We start from the raw sequence: 16,025 nt of genomic DNA, 5'->3' as shown, positions 1-16,025 counted from the left end.
GAGCTGCCTTCTTGATTTTTTCATGAAGGTCCAAAACTGCAGGCTGTTTTCAGTCCCAGTCAGATCTCTGTGAGGAACCTCTCCCCCTCTATTTGGATTGTCCCATGACTCTCTACCGTCCAACCAAACTATTTGCTTAGCTTCATCTGGATAATAGTCAGATGCTTGGGTATCTTATTGTTTTCTGCAGTCTTAATCTCTGAGGTTGTCTGGGGTTGTAGCTTACTTCCCTTATTAGACTTCTGAACTCAGATTTGATCAGTGGCATTACCTAATTTTAGTTTCTATTTACCTCGGCTTTCTTCAGCTGCACAGGGATTCCAGCTGAATATACAGGTAAATCCTAGGCTGCTTCTCAGTGGCTGTGTCATATTTTTCTTAATAATGTTCAATTTAATTATTTTCACAATATTTGATAAGAGGTTAAAAACCCAAACGAACAACAAGAAGAAATATTAATTGGCACAGCTTGAGCTCTTCCACTGGAGTTGAAGCGCCTTTGAATTTCCTGGCACTGCCAAGGGTTAAGAGTGTGCCGGCAGATGCTTACTGTGGCTGAGCTGACCCCGGCTGTTTGCGAGCCACACTGATTTGCTGTGAATCTGAGGTTTTTGCAATGCTGTATTCTGGCTTCTTCCAACCTCCCAGAGCCCAGCTGTGCCATCTTTCAGGGTCACTCTCAGACACGCTGCTGTCACTGTGAAAAATGAGCATCCTGATGCCCTTTGGCTGACTCTCTTCTGTGTTTTGATACTGTGCTGTGGGTAAGCACTGACTACCAATGTTAGCAAGGTAGAGGGGATACATACTGGAGCTGCTCAGTGATTAGGAGAAGAAAAGAGCTTATAGTGAACCATGGGGCTGGAGAGGAGTTGGGCCAACTGTTTGTGAACAGTCTGTGCCTTTTGCTATTCATGTATTATCCATGGACAGGTGCACAACCCATATCTGACCAAGGAGCTCAAGCACAGCTGGGCCACAGCAGACCAGGAGTGCAGAGTTTCTGATCTCTTCCCCTCACCCTCCTCACCACGGGTCCCTGATTAATTCAGCAAGGACCAGACCCCAATGTGCATTAGAGACATTGAAAGCTGGTTTTAGCAGGACAGCCATGGCACATCTTATCAGAGCCGAGGGGGCAACCACTTTTGGGAGACTCTGTTCACTCTGGCAGCTCATATTCTAAAAATGAAACAAAACAGACTTGTAAGGCTGATGGGCACTTTTGTGAAGCATTCAGTGCTAAAAGAAATTGGCAAACAAGGGTTTCCTTAGTCAGGGGAATCGTCCAGGGGCTGGAAAGCTGACTCATGGAGAGCTTGGTGCCAATGCAGCAAAGAGCAGGGACTACCCATGCAAGTGGACTTTGTTCAGAGTTTCCTACCAGCTTTAAGTGAAAAAACACTAACAGTGGCCTATTCAGTCTGCTACTGTCTGAAGCTGTCGTTTGGTCATCAGTCACTCCTCTGCACGCTCCTGTTTATTCTCCCTCACTGGATAATTTGCACATAGAGCTTTTAAGACAGCTTTTCAAGCACTTGTGATACCAGCACTTGTGCAATCGTATGTGGACACACAGGCTTCTGACACTTCAATGAAGATCACTACATACATTCCCGTTACACTATCAAGGAAAGAAAACAAAAGGAGTTATAAGTCCAATTAAAACCACTTTGTGGTTTTGCTGAGTTTGAATGCCTGCAGATGCTCTTTCCCTGTCCTCACATGCATGCTACACGTTGCACCATACAATAAACAGAGGGCAGTTTTCCCATGAGAAATCATTTCTGAACTGCTTCAAGCAGCTGCTGCTTTGTGTTTTCGAGAGATGGCCTACACATCTTGCACTCTTGGTCACAGTAAATATCCTTTCATTCTTTTCAAACTGAACTTCACCCAATGCTCCTGTAACTGCCTGCAGCCTCCTGGGGCCTGGCTCCATGGCTGCAGAAATCAATGGGAGTCTTGGGTTTGGGGCCAGAGCTATTTGCAGTGACACTGGCCCTAGGTGATCCAAAGCTGAATAGTGGTGTTGGAAGACTAAATTTAGCAGATCCAGATTCCTACAAGTGTCTTGTACTTCTGTGTGCCCCATGGCAAGTCTTTCAGACTGAAATTTCACACGAGTGCTTAATTTAGACAATCAGTCATCCATGGTTCAGCACCTAGACAAATATCTAATCTTCAGACAGGCATACTTTCACTTTGGAGCACTTTACCCAACAAACAGGGAGTAAAATCTGGTCCATTCAGACTTAGGAAAGTAGGGGAAATCATTAATATCCACTGTTGACTAGGCGCAATGTAAGCATCCTAGCACTGCTCCTCACCATCACCTTCCTTTTGACCTGCACTCCCTGGCTGCTCTTTCCATGATAAGTCTTGTCATTATCAGAGCACAGCTTCTGTGCCAAATTCATACAACAGCGTTTTGACAAATGAGCATCCTGTGGAATCTAATTGGGAAATGCTGAAGGAATCTCATTGTAACCCACAAATGGTTCCCATTCAAGAGATTAAAGGCTGGCTCTTCCACCCCCTTACTGTGCCTGGCCCCTCTTGTCATGTGAGCTGAAAAATCTAAAAATTAGTTTCCTTTTTGCCCAGTGTCCCCAGCATCCTGCATCAGCCTCAGCAGCTGTGCGTGGACTGTGCAAAACCAAGCTGCTCATGCTGCTGGGGCATTCACAGGCACCTATGAATTGGCATAGCTGGGTTGATACACAGTGTTCTCTGGTTTGGCCCAGACTGGGACATCTTTCTAGGGAGATTTAAGAAGTTACCACCTCCAAAGCAAAACCCAAGGAACAGCCAGTATGCCCATGCCTCAGCCATTGCAAGGCAAAGTCAGCTGCCTAACTCTAAGATGCCTTCGTTGGCAGCGTCACTAAGGCAGCTGAGAAATGACCCACCCCACCAACTCAGAGGGCAGTAAGCAGCAGAGGACAAGAGCGTGACCCATGGCTAGAGCATGAATGTGTGCCCATAGTCCCTGCTGCGTGGCTTTCTCTAAAGAGACCAAGTGCTAACCTACCCAGGGACCCAACCGCAGCCTTAGACCTCTGCTGTGTCTCTGTTCCCAGTGAAGCCTCTAGGACTCTCCCATCTCTGGAATCCATCCAGAAGGTGTTTGAGCAGCAGCTGCACCCTGGTATCCATCAGCGCTCACAAGTAAGTCAGCTGGAAGGTGGGCAAAGGAGAAGAGAGAGGAGTGTGGGTGGCTGTCAGCATGGGGGCGGGGGGAGGCAGAGGGGAAGAGTTCTGGTTGCACAGCAATGACCGGTGGGATTCAGGTGATCAGTTACCACTTCTGTTCTCTCTAGCCTCTTTCTGGCTGCAGTGCAGAGGGCACACAGTGAGTTATATCCCCGCAGTTTCACTTATCCCATAGTCCCCTCTGCCTGCTCTCCCTTCCTGCCCCAGAGGAAAGTGCACTGAACTGCCTGAGGACTTCCATCTCCCCATCCTCCCTGAGCCTGTGGGCTAGGACTGCACATTTCTCACATTTCTCTTTCCATAAACTTCACTTCAGGATGTTTCACTGCCAAATCCTTCCTTCCCCCAGCCCATTTAAGTCCCATGACCTTCTTCTCCCTGCCAGTAGCCCAGAAAACCGAAAGTCCAGGACTTCTGTATGTTGAGCCCTGGACCTGGTCATGCAAACCTGTCCCCCAGCAGCAAGCTGACTCCCTTGCATGCCCAGCTGCCTCTAACCTCTGGACAAGGTTTGCAAATTTGTCCTTCCACCCTCCCATACTTCTGCATGTTTAGCCAAACTCTGTGCTCTTGTGCTGCCTGTTACAGATCAGAGTGGCAGAGGCACAAGTGCTGCTCCTTGCTCTGTGTGTGAGGTCTTCCTGGGGTGAGACTGCTGTGCTTCCAGGCCATGCTCTGTGGGTTTGGTAATTACGCATCTCTCTCTCTCTTTTTGCTTCTGTGTTGCGGTTATTAGATGCTCGGTGAAGCTAGCCCGGTCAATATTGTATGGAAACTCAATCAGCTGATTTCCTTCCTGTCTTCCATTGAAGAAAAGGTAGAGTTTTAAAGCTATTTTATATTACCTTCTCGTCATCTTTTGCCTCTAGTTATGCTTCTTGCTCATCATCAGTGCAGTCCTCTGCTACAGTAAGATTTCTTTGCTCTGACTTCATTACTCTCAATGTAGTGCAGAATCACCAAATTCAATTTGGTACACATAAATTCTTTTACAGGTGAAAACACTGTTGATTGAAGGTCCTGATTCAACACACCGGCGCTCCCTTATTCCCCCTGTCACTTTTGAGGTAAATGTACTTGTTTAACAATGCTGATCACAATGTGGAAGGACGGTAATGCAGAATTATGCTGGTATCTCAGTTCCTGGGAACTTTGCTGTGCTGCCACAGAGATAATAGCTATTCCTGGATGCTTTTTAGCACCATGCAAATGCTTAAGAGATGTCTAGTGAGATTGGCATAATGACAATATGTGTCCATGAATTTAGGCAAGTGTTGCATTTGTAATACATGTGACTGAACTGTAGAAGATCGCTTATGAAAAATCTCTTCTGTTTTCCAATAGGTGAAAGCTGACTCCCTAGGAATTTTCTCAAAAATACATCTCAAAGTTGATGTGGAAATGGGAAAACTGATTATCAAGAGAGCTAAGGATGGTCCAGAAGACAAGTTTTATACCCACAAGAAAAGTATGATGCTTAAGGTCACAAATTCTGGACTAGACTCTCGGTCCCTTGGATGATGGGGAGGGGTTTCCTTTGGCCCCATGGAGGCCAAGGTTTGGCCCAGAGTACAGATATTTCTGCTAGGTCCTGGGTGTTGTGCAAGGCTCTAGTCAGTCTAGACCACCTATCCCCAAAGTGGCCTGCAGAGAGCAGGGAGACATTACTGGGGTAACCAACTTTCACAGACTGTTTTAGACCTGGCCTCCTGGTCTAAATAAAGACAGTGGGAGCAGGACTGCAAGGGAGCAGGTTTTGATAGAAGATTCCCTGTAGAGCTGGTTGCAATAGACACATTTTCTACTGAAAAGCAATGTCACTGAAAAAAAAAAAACATTCTGCAGGAACGAATTGACTTCTGTGATGATTTTTGATGGTAAAAAAGCCAGACACTCATTTTCAGTAACATTTTTCAGTGAATTTCCCCTTGATTTTTTTTTTTTTTTTTTTTTTTTTCCTTTTTGTATGTGAATCAGTATGTCTACTGATGAGCAATGCCAGTTTGGTCTGTGAAGGCCCAATTCAAACAACTTGCCTTTTCTTCTGTTGTGTTTCTGGACAGGCAGCTCACTGAGATTGAGCCAAGCAGGGTAGGATTTATCAGAGAGTAAACGATGCCCTTGGGCTCTCTCCTGCTAGAAAATCAACCTGTTGCTGACAGTGATTGAAAAGATTAGCTTTCCTGTATGGCTTTCTCCAGCTGGTGTTCATAATTACTTAGCTGCTATTTTAGATTGCAAGGAATCACCTTTACCACCAAATGAGGTTTTACCTCCTCTTTCACAGATGGGGAAGGAATATATGTAGGCTGGCTCAGGATACAGAGAGGTTGCCTGGAGGAAGCCAAGGCTTCACTTCAGACTGCAGGGTTTGGTATGGACAAGAGCTCCAGGCAGAATGAGTTTTCAGGGTCCTCTTCACTTCAGAGTCCAGATCTACTCCTATAGGGAACAGGATTAAGCAACATTAAAATGTACTTATGTGGGGCAAAGTGAGCCTCAGACATGAAAGACCATGTAAGTCCTGACCCTGTGAGTAGGGTCCTGTTAGTTTTGGTGGGATTCTAGTTTCAGTGACTGCAGCTCATGACACCCCGTCTCTGTTTAGTCCTGCAGCTTATCAAGTCCCAGAAGGTCCCTTACAAATTGGTGATTGTGCTGGAAACAGAAAAAGAAAAAACGCAGCGGAAGGAATATGTTTTTTCTGATTCCAAGGTACATACACAATGTTTCCTTCCTGCCAGCCCGGAGCAGGTACCTGGGGGGGAGTGGTACAAGGGGCATTCCCTGGTAGAAAGAGGAACTGTTGAAGGATGGTGGTTGGCTTTGCAAAAATGAAATTTCTCCTTTGTTCTGGAAACATCCAGAAAATGAACAAGTGTACTGTGTAAAGGTTGATACTGGAGAGGGCAAATATATGTAGGTGCTGTAACTGAGGCAGGAGAACAGTGTCAGCAAGCAATGAGAAGAGGCAAGGAGTCGTTTGAGGCTAGCTGCAAAAAGGTTCCTATAGATAAACAAAAGGGAAGTGTAGGCTTTCTTCTCACCAGCTCAGCACTTGTTAAAGTAATGCACAAGCTAAGTGCCTGAGAAAATACCACAGGAAAGACAGCCTCTTTGAAGGTTTCAGCATAGTGGAGAGCTAATCTGCCCTTCAAGTGTGCTGGGAATTTCCTGGTTCATCTAGTTTTTTCAAGAGGTGGTGGAGGAGTTAAGCATCTCGTTAATTGTCTCTGCTCCTCCCTGTCTAGAAGAGAGAAGGGTTCTGCCAACTTCTGCAGCAGATGAAGAATAAACACTCAGAGCAACCAGAGCCTGATATGATCACCATCTTCATTGGGACCTGGAATATGGGTATGGGCTCCGTTCTGACATGGGTGTTCCTTCAGACACTTGCCAAAATATGTGCTCACCTGCCATGATGAACTCCAGACACTGTGTTTGTTCTGTAGCAGATCTGTACACATCAGGGTTGTCTTCCACTAGGACAGGGGGAAGAGCTGATCTCAAGGCTTATTCTTGCATGAGGTTTGACACTTTTCATGGTTCCAGTCAAAGGACCATAAAGTTGGCCCTGATGGGTACTGAAGGATTCCCCCCAATGACAGGGAATTGTGTCTGGCACAAAGCTGGTGCAGCAGTGCATGCTATCCTCCACTTTGCCGAAAGGGCAGGAGCAATTCCACTAACTGCATGTCGGCTGCTTCTGAACCTGATTAGGGTTATTTTTCCCATTTTGGGAGAAAAGCCTGGTTCAATTGCTGTAAGCTGAGCTGTCTGTTCTCAGTCATACTTAATGGGTGAGGTAAAGGCAGTGGCAGGCCAGGAGTACAGCTCCCTATATTTACACTTGGCTAGCCTTGGCCTTGGTAAGCAGAGTCACTCCTTCATCAGTGAGTCAGGTGGGGTTAACATCTTTGTCATCCTAGAATAGTGTGCCCTGTATGAAACTCATACAGGACAGAGTGAATATGAAGTCTATTATTTCTGTCCCTATGGGTTGTCTGTATCCTGGGTTTGACAGAACATACTCTGACTTACTTTGGTGTTTGATTTGTTAATAAAAGGTGCTGCACCTCCCCCAAAGAAGATCACCTCCTGGTTTCTTTCCAAGGGGCAGGGGAAGACCCGTGATGACACAGCTGACTACATTCCTCATGACATCTATGTGATTGGCACCCAGGAGGATCCCCAAGGGGAGAAGGAATGGCTGGAGACCCTGAGGCAATCCCTGCAGGAAATCACCAGTATCACCTTCAAAGTGGTGAGGGGATATTCCAGCTATTGCACGTAACTTGGGCATATGAGGAGAGTACATGTTGTGCAAATAAAAGAGACAGAGGAATAAGTGGCATTTTGCCTACACCTCCTCCCTTTCCCTCTCTTATTGTCGTTGCATTTGGATGAGGGGGAGTGAATGTCTGCAGACTCCATGAGATCCTCCCCTGGAGCTGGCTAGATGGGTATATTACTATAGACAGTGCCCCCCACCACCAGTGCCAAAGCAGGGACCCTGCCATGAAGCTCCTCGGCCTGCCAGCCTGGGAGCAAAGGACAGATGCTAAGCTCCTGAATCAAGTGGTGGTGATATTTTGACCTTCATAAAGGAGGAGACTGTAAAACTTTCTGAGCCAGCTGTAGCCTAGATCTCACCCTAGGCTATTGTACTTTCAAAATGGGATGTAACAGCACACAGGCACAATCATAAAAGAAACTGGACCTTATTAAGGCCAAGTTTGGACATTCCTGACTTTCAGTGATGTCAGGAAACAAATCTAAGCATATCTGGAAGGCCACAGGAGAGCAGGACTTAACGACTCTCATGGTGATTGGGAAACTGTTTTGTGCAAGCAAGGCAATCCAATGATTAACTAGAAAATAGAACTAGATAATAGCTAGGTCCTTCCTCCCACTGAAAGCAGATCCTGAGCACAGGAAGAAAATTTGTGTAGGAGAAGTAGTACAGAAGGAGTCAGGAAGGCTGCAGCTACAGCGCAGCTTGCAGGTATGTGCAGAAATATAACCTCTAACCTCCCCATTCCTGCAGATAGCGATCCATACCCTCTGGAACATCAGGATTGTTGTACTGGCCAAGCCAGAACATGAGAACCGGATCAGCCACATCTGCACAGACAATGTGAAGACAGGCATCGCAAACACACTAGGTGAGGAACAGACCTGGTCTTGTCCAAAGGACTGAGATCTGTTCAGTCTGTGCCAATACTGTCCTTGAAATGGAATAGCTCTTTCTCCACAAGACTCCTTTGACTACATTTATGTGACACTAGTGTTACTAAAGTTATATCCCACTAGCACTGATTATATCTTACCCTTTAAGAGAGGAAATCTATTTGTGTGTATACTTAGCGCATATGTATATATATATATATTCCCAGCAAACACCTTTGACCGGCTATTGGATTACTCTTCCTGGGGTTTCACAAGGAAATTGTACTTCTTTCCCTTCAACTAATTTTTTTTAGCATCTTAGAAAATTTATTACCACAATCTGTGCTGTATGTACTAGTTTTTTCTGTGCTGATTAAGTCAACTTATTTCTCTTCTCCATCCTCCACTTCACTTAAGATGTGCTAGGTGGTTTATTATCTTTGCTAGACTCAGCCTGGAGGGGGATTGATTTCTTGATGGTTTTGGCTTATCTTTTCTAGGTAATAAAGGAGCTGTGGGGGTGTCATTCATGTTTAATGGAACCTCCTTTGGGTTTGTTAACAGCCATTTGACTTCAGGAAGTGAAAAGAAACACAGGTAAGATATATCTTCCCCTCTCAGAAATGGATGTTGACCCAGGGTGAAATTCTCTGGGCCACGCTTGGAAGGAAGGCCCACCAGACAGTCACAAGCATGGTCTCCTGACCATAAAAATTTATTAAATGTCTTTTGGGAGGGCACCCTGTGCTAAAGACCCTACCCACTGTGTCACCATTCAAATGAGGAACTTCTGCTATATGGCCATACCACATAGGTGCAGGTGAAATGGACAGCAAAATTATTTCAGAGCCAAGTGTAAAAGGTCTTGCACAACACTTGTGCAACCTCTCATGCAAGCCCAATACATGAGGAAAACAGTTCCCTGATCTCCAGTGTTTTGGAGAGATGTGGGAAGGTTTTTCCCATCCCAGAATAATGTGCTGAAGGGGACTGTATGCCTCCTCACTGTAGGCAGTGCTGTGAGCACGGGAGCTGTGGTGCACCCTGGGGCACAGTTGAGAAAGATCCTGCTAGGCAGAACATGCTGTCAGAAATACTAAGAGGGAGGTGTGTAGCACAGAAATATCTCCATGGTGGCTAATTCTGTATACCCAGCTGTGAAATGAGTTTCCATGATCTAGGCAGGTTCTGTGCAGCACAGGACTAGAGGCAAAGATCCCAGCATCGATGGGAGATCTGTGCCCACGCCAGGAGGAGCTGGAGCAGTTGGAAGGAGTGGTTTTGAAAGCAAAGAGGACTTGAAATTAAGAGGTTGGCTTTGACATCTTTCCCAGTCCAGGACCCAGAAAACAGGTGGTGTGGGATTTCTGCACAGGGTCTTTGCCCCTTACAGAGTTAACTTCTATGGAAGGGTTCCCCAGGGCCTGGAATAGCTGCCAAAATCTAGTTATGTGTTTGCTGCTGAAAGCTGAAGGCAACAATCTGATGCTGGGTTTCTAGAACATGCAGCTCAGAAAAGCACAACCCCAGGAGGCAACCAAAGAACAACCACAACTTTCCAGCCTTTCAGTTCAGGTAGAAATAGTCTGACACCCAAGGTAGAGCATCCAAGAGCTGCTGTAAATGCCACCGCCCCCTCCTCACAGCAGGCTGTCCTCCTGCCCCCCAGCTCCCCAGGCCACGCACAATGCAAGCTGCAGCATGAGAGCTGTGCTGCGTTACTGGTTGCATGAAGTAGGTTGGCTCACTGGGAGACACTGAGCACATTAGCTGGGCCTGTCTGCTGAGGTGCAGTGCGAGGCAGGGGTGGCAAGTTCTCAGATTCTGACCTGCTCTTCTCTAGATGTTGAGCCAGATCGCTTCCTGCCTGGTAAAGCAGCAGTCTCTGCCAGCATTTAGAAATTGCATGGCAATTTAGTATGTCAGGCAGATGTTTCTTGTCTTGACAGACGCAACCAGAACTACACGAACATCCTGCGCTTCCTGACACTGGGAGATAAGAAACTGAGTCCGTTTAACATCACTCACCGCTTTACTCATCTTTTCTGGCTGGGAGACTTGAACTACCGCGTGGAGCAGCCCCCAACGGTTAGGGACTCTGTGTGAACCCCTGGAGAGAAAAAATACCATGTTGCTATAGAAGTGCTATCTTTTTCCAATCTAGGGCAAGATGGCAGAAAGAGGGAAGGCAGAAGGGATCCCCAGGGCACAAGTGTGACACCAGTTGAGGGAGAGTAAGGAAATCCCCTTTGCCCTCTCCAAGGATTAATGGGCCCAGGGCACGCCAGGAATGCTGTCTGGCACGCTTTCCTGCTCCAAGCAGCATCGATTCCCCAAACCTCCCAACTCTCCTTCCCGCTGTGAGCAAGCATCTGTCCCTGAACAGTTTGATCCAGAGACTGCCTTTCTGCCCTATTTGGTTAGTTTTTAATGGCTCAGAACAGGCCTTCAGAAACAGGCAAGCTGTAATAAATACTGGATAGGTTTCAGTAGGCGGGAGACAACAGCAAGCATGGTGTTGATGTGTATCTGGTTGTGTGTGTGTGCGTGTGCGTATGGTTGTGTAGGGGATGTGTGGGCATTTTGATGCTGGTTTTGATAGACAAATGCTCAGCCACACAGCAAAGACTGGGGCCTTTCAGTGAAGGGAAAGGTGGGGAAGTGACAGGGGGTACAACTCTGTGAAACAGTTCAGAAGCACTTGCTGGCTCACCAGTGAAGGGAGTATTTATAAGAAGGTTTTGCATCATCTGCAGCTCTGCTGTTTTCCTGTTGGCAGGAAGCAGAGAATATTATCCAGAAGATCAGGCAGCAGCAGTATCCGGAGCTGCTGGCTTTCGACCAGCTTCTCATAGAGAGAAAGGACCAAAAGGTGTTTCTGCAGTTTGGTAAGATTCTGAGTTTGTTGGCAGGTTCCTCTCCCATTTCCAGCAACTTTCGCTGCCAGACTTGCTGTGGGGCAGGTCGTACAGAGCAGCAGCTGTCTTGCCCAGATGAGGGTTCTCAATGGGCCAAACTGTAACAGAGCTATCTCTCTGTTTTAGAGGAAGAAGAGATTACTTTTGCTCCAACCTACCGTTTTGAAAGAGGTACTCGGGAGAAGTATGCTTACACCAAGCAAAAAGCTACAGGGGTAGGTGAAAACTGATTTCCCTTCAGAAGTATATGGTAGAGCAGGGAAAGTAACTCCTACAGAAGTGACCTAGACCAGTCTCTCCATTTTCTGCCCCTGTAGTTTTGAAAGGAGTCAATACAATCAAAAAGATTTGATACAAACATACAGTGCTTGGGCAAGTGAATTTCCTGTTCTTCTGTGAACTGGTCCTTTCCCTTCTTCTTGACATCACTTCTCCTTTGGTTTGCAGATGAAGTACAATTTGCCATCCTGGTGTGATCGAGTGCTTTGGAAATCGTATCCTATGGTGCACGTTGTGTGTCAGTCCTATGGTGGGTAGATAACAGATTGTAGATAGCAAAGCAATCAGTCTGAAACGGAAATGATTCAGAGCAGAGTCTGTAGGATCTCCCTGCACTGCCAGGCACTCAGCATAGAGGGACCTGATGTTATTAAACCAGGCAGAGTGGAGCCAAATGTCTCTGCCTGTAACCTTACAAGACTGGGAATTAATTCTGTTATTCTTTTATATGCAGAATACCACTCGGACAGCTGCAGCTGTCCAGCTTTAGGCCACGCTGTAGGATCACTTTACGCCAGTTATTTCTTGGCAACAACAACCGCTTTTCCTGTGTAGTTACCACCAGGAGCTCCTTGCTTGATGGTGCCAGCAGGGCAGACCCTGTGTACACAGTCCAGTCTGCAGAGGCTGGAGCTGCAAACATCTCTCTTCTATCAAATCACATTCCAGAAGAACTGTGTGGTACCAAGAGCCTGTTCCCTTTCTTGCTGAGAAGTGTCACAAAAGTGCAGTGCAGGGAAGAGAGGAAGCCCACAAGACCTGTTTAAAAGAAGACTCTGATAGTAGCTCCCAAAATTTCATTGACTATATAGGACCAAGCATTTGAGTATGATATTGATGGTTTCCTACGCATGGGATTGAGAAGAGGGCTGTAGAAGTCTCTTGGGGGATGAGGTGGACTGATCTGATCACAGAGCCTATGATAATGAGGTGTGTGGTCAAATAAGCACCTCTAGAAAGTCTGGCATCTGCTTTTGTACACTATTCCGTTCAATGGACGAGGCTTGCTGGAACTCTCTGTGCACTTAGGTCAAGTCAAGACCTTCCTCACTCACTGTTAATCTTGGGCCACGAGTTGCTCTGTAGCACTAAACTAGCACCAGTGTATTCTTGTGTGATTTCCTGCTATATTAGAGCTTTAATTATCTGTGCATGTTGCAGAGGCAACCAGGAAGCCTGCAAGTGCTTTTTGTACTGGGTGAATCTAACACTGACAGTCACTTGCAAAACGATATGGTAAAGTTGTGTCCGTTAACCAAATTTTTACGTATTTTGACAAAAGACATTCCTATACAACAACATGAGATTATGTAGAAACACCTCTGACTAGAGACAGTTACCACAGCGACAGTTATGTTTTCTGGAAAACTAGCAAATAATATTTCTATCACAGCAATCTCACTGGCGCAGGGCAGTAACTATCCTCCCTTTCTCGTTGGCAGGCTGCACCACTGACATCATGACAAGTGACCACAGTCCTGTCTTTGCCACCTTTGAAGTGGGAGTAACCTCACAGTTCGTTTCAAAGAATGGTTAGTCAGGCTGGGTGCAAGTGTGCTGTCTTCACCTTTGGATATAAAATGCAGTGCTTTGTATATGTTGAAAGAAAAAGCTGATTCTTAAAGAGTCCACTAAAAAATGTCCTCTCTTTATCTCCTACTGAAAATGCCATTATCTTCCCATCCTCTTTCCTAGACTCCAAGTACACGGATTCCCAAGGGGAGATAGAGTTCCTGCACTGCTATGCTACTCTGAAGACCAAGTCCCAGACCAAGTTCTACATCGAGTTTCACTCTAGCTGTTTAGAAAGTATGGTTTTGCCCATCTTTATTCTTTCTGTCAAAGTTTCCTGCTTGTTTGGATTAGTTCCTCTTCCTCTTGCTTTGATCTAAATAAACAGCTCTGTAGATCACTTGTTCCAGTGCAAAAAAGGGATGTCCTAGAGATTTGTTGTAGTTTACAAGTCATCCTGTACTGTCAGCAATACAATCCAAAACCTACAGCCTTCTAGCTGTAATCCATGCTCAGACATGTAGCCTTCCACCATTTCTTCCATCTTGTTTGGCAATCTGATCACCTCTTTCTTGAAGAGAAACATGTGTTGTTCTTGCTTATCACACAGAAAACCTCTACTTAGCAAACACTGGATTGATTAAACTTCTAATTGTGCCTGCTACAAATGATCAGATGCTTTCAAAATAAAGCATCTGCATTATGCTAATAAAAATAATTTAATTATCCTGGTTTGAAAAGAATAAGTCAGAGGATCAACTTAAAGTGAAAGGAAAGATAGCGATTTGATTCTGTAAATGGGACTGTGTACCCACCAGTGCTGCAGATTTTACTCCCTGTCCCTGTGCTGCAGGGCTGAGTCTCAGCTGTTTATGTAATGTGAGCCTACATGTCCTTGCTGTGGTTTTTTTTAAGCGATTCCCCATCACAGGACTGCTCCTGTAAGTGGGACAGCATGCCTTTGGTGTATGCTTCATCACATTATCGCATGTCAGAGCGCTGTGTCAAAGACAGTTCCATAAAAGATTATTTTTTGGCTGTATCAAAATTTGCATAAATTTCTATGGAAACAGTGTATTACGAATCTTAAATTAGAATTTCAAAAGTGTGCTATCTTGAGTGGCGTAGGAAGAGCTGTCATGTTCTTATCCTCCAGTCCACGTATGCACTGAGCTTTTCAGTGCCAAGTTTAACTGTAAAATAAAACCATTTAACAATGCTCCAGTAAAATCACTTGTAAGTTTACTGTGTAAACATTCACCCAAAGCTCAGACTTTAAGCTTCTTAATACTTTTAAAACTTGTGTCCAAGTGGGAAAATAATTGTAGGCCTTTTGGAGATCAAGCATCTGAAAAGGATTTGTAGCCAAGTTCTTGCTGTCTCCTCTCTGGTGAACTCCTTTCTCATCACTTTGCAGGTTTTGTGAAGAGCCAGGAAGGAGAAAATGAGGACGGAAATGAAGGGGAGCTTGTGGTAAAGTTCGTTGATGCTCTTCCAAAGGTAAACTGGGACTATGTTTCCATATCCATATAGAAGAGAAGCCTTCCACTTGGATCCCATAAGCAACATTACATCTTTTGCTTATATAAACATTACTTTCAGGAACATGTTTGTGGTCTTGTTTACACTTAAAAGGGACTGTAAGAATGCAGGATGGGCTTAAGCTAAACAGAGTATGTTATAAGCAGGAAAGGACTTTCCTGCCGGTTTACTTTCATCTGTATCAGGAATTTTTTCTGGCCTGATCATGTCACTCAGGAGCATGGCTTTTTTTCTCACCTTTTAGTGAACATAACCATGCTGACAAGTCTTTTAAGCAGGCCCATTGTTTTTTAGTTTTAGACGGAAGATAAACCAGCGTGCTGGAGTTTCTTTGCCCTGTGAAACAAAGGTCTTTTTCTTGGTATTTTTGAGAAAAGTTGACTAAGTATTTTTTACCCATGTTAAAAACATGGCCAGAAGTAGTGTACTGCTTGTCAGTATCAAAGACAAGTCCTATTCTTGAGATCGGAGCTGTTCTCCATTTCCTGGCATGGTGGGAGCTGGAAGAACTATCAGAGCTCTTGGATTTGGAGCAAATATGCATGTCAGTACCCTTCTGAATAGCCCAAAAGAAGAACTGCTGACTTTGGAAAGAGTGCCTTACACTGAGAGATTGGGGAAAGACTCTACAATATGCGATTGTAACAACAGCCAAACAGATTTTTGGGAACAGACTGTAATCAGAGTCCAGATCACTTCCTCCTAGAGCAATTTTCAGTCTGCACTGCAGGAAAAAACTGCAGCTCAGCTCAATGTGAGTGATTTGTAGCATTCTGTTTGCTGTGCTGGGAGCGAGAGTGCGCGGACTCTAGAAGTGTGTAGCCTTCTACCAAACATCATCAAAGAGGCTGATCCTGTGAGTGACATGATACCCTCATGGGTCTGTCCAGCTGAGTTTTGCTCATTTGAAACTGAGGCATAGGGAGAACTGTGTTCATGTAGACCACCTACTGTATTGACCCACATTAATTTGTCTTTGCAGCTGACTCCAATTATTTCAGACCCAGAATACCTATTGGATCAACACATCCTGATCAGCATTAAGTCATCAGACAGTGATGAATCTTATGGTAAGAGCTTAGCTCTAAAGTTGTGTATGAGTCAAAATCTACTTAGATTTTTCCAAACCGCTGAAAGAGTGGGAGAGAACAGAAGTAACTCTTACAGACTGAACATCTATGATGCTCTGACTTCTGATTTAGAACTCAATACATACAAAAATACATGTGGGCCATATTTTGTGAGGTAATGATGATTAGAGGAATATGAACTAGAAGCATCAATCTGTGTGAGCTTTACCAGCCCTAAAAGACCAGTGGCTTAAAAAGAAAGTACTTTACAGGAATTAAATCAGGAGTCAGTCTGTTTAAATGGGTTTATTCAGAACAT

The 16,025-nt window shown here is 45.1% G+C and overlaps 1 protein-coding gene across 1 annotated transcript in view; it reads left to right on the top strand.

The window, feature by feature from the left end:
• The window catches only part of INPP5D (inositol polyphosphate-5-phosphatase D), a 56,727-nt gene that overhangs the window by 34,763 nt on the left and 5,939 nt on the right, over positions 1-16,025 (top strand). Inside the window, exons 6-22 of the mRNA XM_075716022.1 lie at positions 3,084-3,171; positions 3,953-4,033; positions 4,212-4,283; positions 4,561-4,684; positions 5,825-5,931; positions 6,468-6,570; positions 7,284-7,480; positions 8,264-8,381; positions 8,886-8,982; positions 10,335-10,473; positions 11,165-11,273; positions 11,430-11,518; positions 11,751-11,832; positions 13,025-13,114; positions 13,278-13,391; positions 14,512-14,594; positions 15,619-15,706. Coding sequence (XP_075572137.1) covers positions 3,084-3,171; positions 3,953-4,033; positions 4,212-4,283; positions 4,561-4,684; positions 5,825-5,931; positions 6,468-6,570; positions 7,284-7,480; positions 8,264-8,381; positions 8,886-8,982; positions 10,335-10,473; positions 11,165-11,273; positions 11,430-11,518; positions 11,751-11,832; positions 13,025-13,114; positions 13,278-13,391; positions 14,512-14,594; positions 15,619-15,706 — 1,781 coding nt within the window. The remainder of the gene's footprint in view (positions 1-3,083; positions 3,172-3,952; positions 4,034-4,211; positions 4,284-4,560; positions 4,685-5,824; positions 5,932-6,467; positions 6,571-7,283; positions 7,481-8,263; positions 8,382-8,885; positions 8,983-10,334; positions 10,474-11,164; positions 11,274-11,429; positions 11,519-11,750; positions 11,833-13,024; positions 13,115-13,277; positions 13,392-14,511; positions 14,595-15,618; positions 15,707-16,025) is intronic.

This window comes from Pelecanus crispus, chromosome 9 (assembly GCF_030463565.1).
Source record: "Pelecanus crispus isolate bPelCri1 chromosome 9, bPelCri1.pri, whole genome shotgun sequence".
In the NCBI taxonomy this organism is placed as follows: Eukaryota; Metazoa; Chordata; class Aves; order Pelecaniformes; family Pelecanidae; genus Pelecanus; species Pelecanus crispus.
The sequence above is the reverse complement of the archived record's forward strand: the minus strand, read 5'-3'. Positions and strand labels throughout refer to the sequence as shown.